Source organism: Pteropus vampyrus, unplaced genomic scaffold (genome assembly GCF_000151845.1).
Source record: "Pteropus vampyrus isolate Shadow unplaced genomic scaffold, Pvam_2.0 Scaffold55, whole genome shotgun sequence".
NCBI lineage: Eukaryota > Metazoa > Chordata > Mammalia > Chiroptera > Pteropodidae > Pteropus > Pteropus vampyrus.
In genome coordinates this window covers 4731154-4734044 of record NW_011888836.1, presented here as the reverse complement: position 1 = coordinate 4734044, position 2891 = coordinate 4731154, and the positions used below count along the sequence as shown (strand labels likewise).

The window sequence follows — 2891 nt, the reverse complement described above, 5'->3', positions numbered from 1 at the left end:
GGAGTAACCTCCTCCAGAAATCGGTGTGACCAAATGCTGAGAGGCATCTCTCTGACCTTGGTGCTCTCCACGGAAAGTTGCAGCACTAGGCAAACCTGGGTTCCCAACATCAAATCTCACCCTGCTTCTCAATTAGATACTGCAGTGCCCAGTCTGAGACTATGAAAATCCAAGAATGCTCCCCAGCTATTCCAGGTCGTGGGCAGACCCCTATTCTTTGCTTGGCTCGGGACAAGGGACAAATGGAAATCCATATACCATATTTAAACATTATAAATCAAGTTTCAAACTTCATCTTCCCTAAACAAATATACCTTCAAAACAACTTAGAAGTCCAGATTAAAGTTTAGAATTCTTGGAGTCCTTGGAACTTTGTGTCAGAATGTGGCACCATGGAGACATCCAGCTTCCGGCTGCTGGCTCCTGATGTGCCCCCTTCTTTTTCCATCCCAGGCTCCATCCTGCACCCTGAGGGCCTCACACAATTGCAGGTGGATACCTCAGCCTACATGGCCACCCTCCGTCCACATCCTTCTCACTGACAATCTTTATTTGGACATCCTTGAGTATAGGGATGAGCTGGGCAGACAGACCCAGGGAAGCCTTGGACTCAAGTTTCAGGCCACCTGCATAGGGAATTCCAGGGCCCAAGCTAGAAGAGAGGTTGTGGGCACTGGGAAAAAATGTCCCCTTAGCCTTACAGACTCCATATCCCATGGGGAGAGGCACAGACTTCTGAAGCGCAGGGCCAGACAGACTCTTGTCTGGTCTAAGGGCAGGACTACTATTTGGTTTCCTCAGCTTCTGGTCATCTCACAAATTATTTAGGTTGCCTTCTTGACAAGCACATCAACTCAGAACTCCCTAATCAAAATATTATTGGAAAATAAAAATCTATTAGCTCCAGGAGAATATGAGTTACTCTTTAAAAATGTAAATTATATTTTACCTGAATATATAATTTAAGTACTGCTGGTCAATGTCACTAAGGGATGAGAGGGGAAAAAAAAGATAAAACATGAAATAGAAGTGTTTTATAGACACAAAATAGTCACATTGATAAATTATAGCTATGTATAAGTTATTATATTTATAAATTATCGATAAATAGTATAAAGAGTCTACTTGAAACTAGTTCCTGGATCATTTTTTTAAAAATATGTCCTATTTTAGTACTATCACACACATTTTCACTTGTGGCCAATTATTTCTTCTGTGTTCATCTGCCACTTTAAAGGAGTGTCAGCTCTCTCAGGCCACTGGACCATCTTCTAGGGCTACTATATTTGACAAATAAAAATACAGAACATCCAAATAAACCCGAATTTCAAATAAATAAACATATTTTAATATAAGTATGCTCCAAATATTGTATGGGATATGCTTACCTTTAAAAAAAAATTAAGACAAACTTTTTAAACAAATGTTTAAAATTCCAGATAAACTACTTATCTGAAATTCAAATTTAACTGTGTATCCTGTATCTTATCTGGCAACTCCACTGGCTTTCTGCTGCAAATAAACACTTTATTGAAAGAACAGAAGGTGCTGTAGGGACCCAAAGTCAAACATCCTCAGAGGGTATCACCTTCTCCCAGGAGTCATTCCCTTCAGACTTTTGCCCTTTGGGCTCCAGGCAGCCCAACACCCAGAAGCCAGCTGGCTCGTCTAGGGGCTCCGGCCTCACAGCTTCAGCCCAAGCAAGGCTTGAATTATCTTTTTCATTTATATTCACTAAGGCTGGTCCATTGACTGCCCACAACAAAGGCCTCATTTTACCCCAGAACAGGGCTGACTGGAGAGACCGCTGGGTCTTAATCAAGTCAAGTTAGGAAGGCGCTGGGGAAACAAGAAAAAAAGAGTTGTGCCCTGAGCTGGAGGAAGTAAACTGGGGCCCAAAGCAGCTGGTCACATAATTTTTGTAAAAACGTTATCTAAATGGTTGCCCCTGAAGGAAGAGGACAGAGACCTCCCTGCTCTTCCCACGTCGCTGCGGGCTGGCACAGTACAGGTCTTGGTGGACGCGGCCCAACTGTAAGAGAAAGGGCTCCCAGGCCGAGCCTGCTGCTCCCCACCCCCCCACCTCAGCCTGGCAAAGTCTCTGGCTGAACAGAAGCAGCTCACGACACTGTGGGTCTCACCGCTTTCCTTAACTAAACAACTCACAAAACTTTAAAAATTTACCTTAATGTATTGGGTTTCTGGGACTTCTGTAGTATTTTATAAGCCCCTGAAAATGAAGCAACAAGTGTTACTGGCACAGGGCATTCATTCTTTGTAAAGGGCTGCCTGCACTTCCAGGGAAGCACGAAACCCACTTGAAGAGCCCCTCTGCCCTGTGTGGGTCCCTTAAGGCCGACAGGGGACGACCAACAACACTGTGGAGGGTTTCAAGGATGTGAATTGGATAATCCCCGGTGATAATGCTGTTCAGTACAGAGAGTGTTGCACCAGAAGGTTCGTGATCAACAGAAGGGTACAATGAATGGGAAGCTGCTGGTTTCCTTCACAAGGTGATCAGGAGAAAGGGCAACGCCACTGGATTTCTGAATGGTGTGTAACAAAGCAAGCGCACCGTTTCTTCCCCTTAGAACTAAAGACGAGAAGTACTGAACAGATGGTCCTTATGTTTCACCTGCTTACATTTTTCTGGTAAACTGATGAGAGTGTCTTTGACACAAACTTTTAAATCTCTTCTGACCGTTTTTAAAGAAAACCAACCAGCATTCCGCAAGTGGACTTGAGCAAGCAGAGCCTGAACCATGGTAAGTTAATTAATGCTTGTCACAAAAAAGAGGAGACTATAGTGGAAATAGAAACATTTGAGGAAAACTCCAAACCAGAAAATGCCCATTTAATTTTAACCTCGACAGCTTGTATTTAATCTTCCT

At 43.4% G+C, this 2891-nt stretch overlaps 1 protein-coding gene across 1 annotated transcript in view; it reads right to left on the bottom strand.

Annotated features, from left to right (window-relative positions):
• The window catches only part of TMEM241 (transmembrane protein 241), a 118391-nt gene that overhangs the window by 69417 nt on the left and 46083 nt on the right, over positions 1 to 2891 (bottom strand). The window contains exons 9-10 of the mRNA XM_011360489.2: positions 2185 to 2230; positions 950 to 985 (exon numbers count right to left, since the gene is read on the bottom strand). Of these exons, the coding sequence (XP_011358791.1) occupies positions 950 to 985; positions 2185 to 2230 (82 nt within the window). The remainder of the gene's footprint in view (positions 1 to 949; positions 986 to 2184; positions 2231 to 2891) is intronic.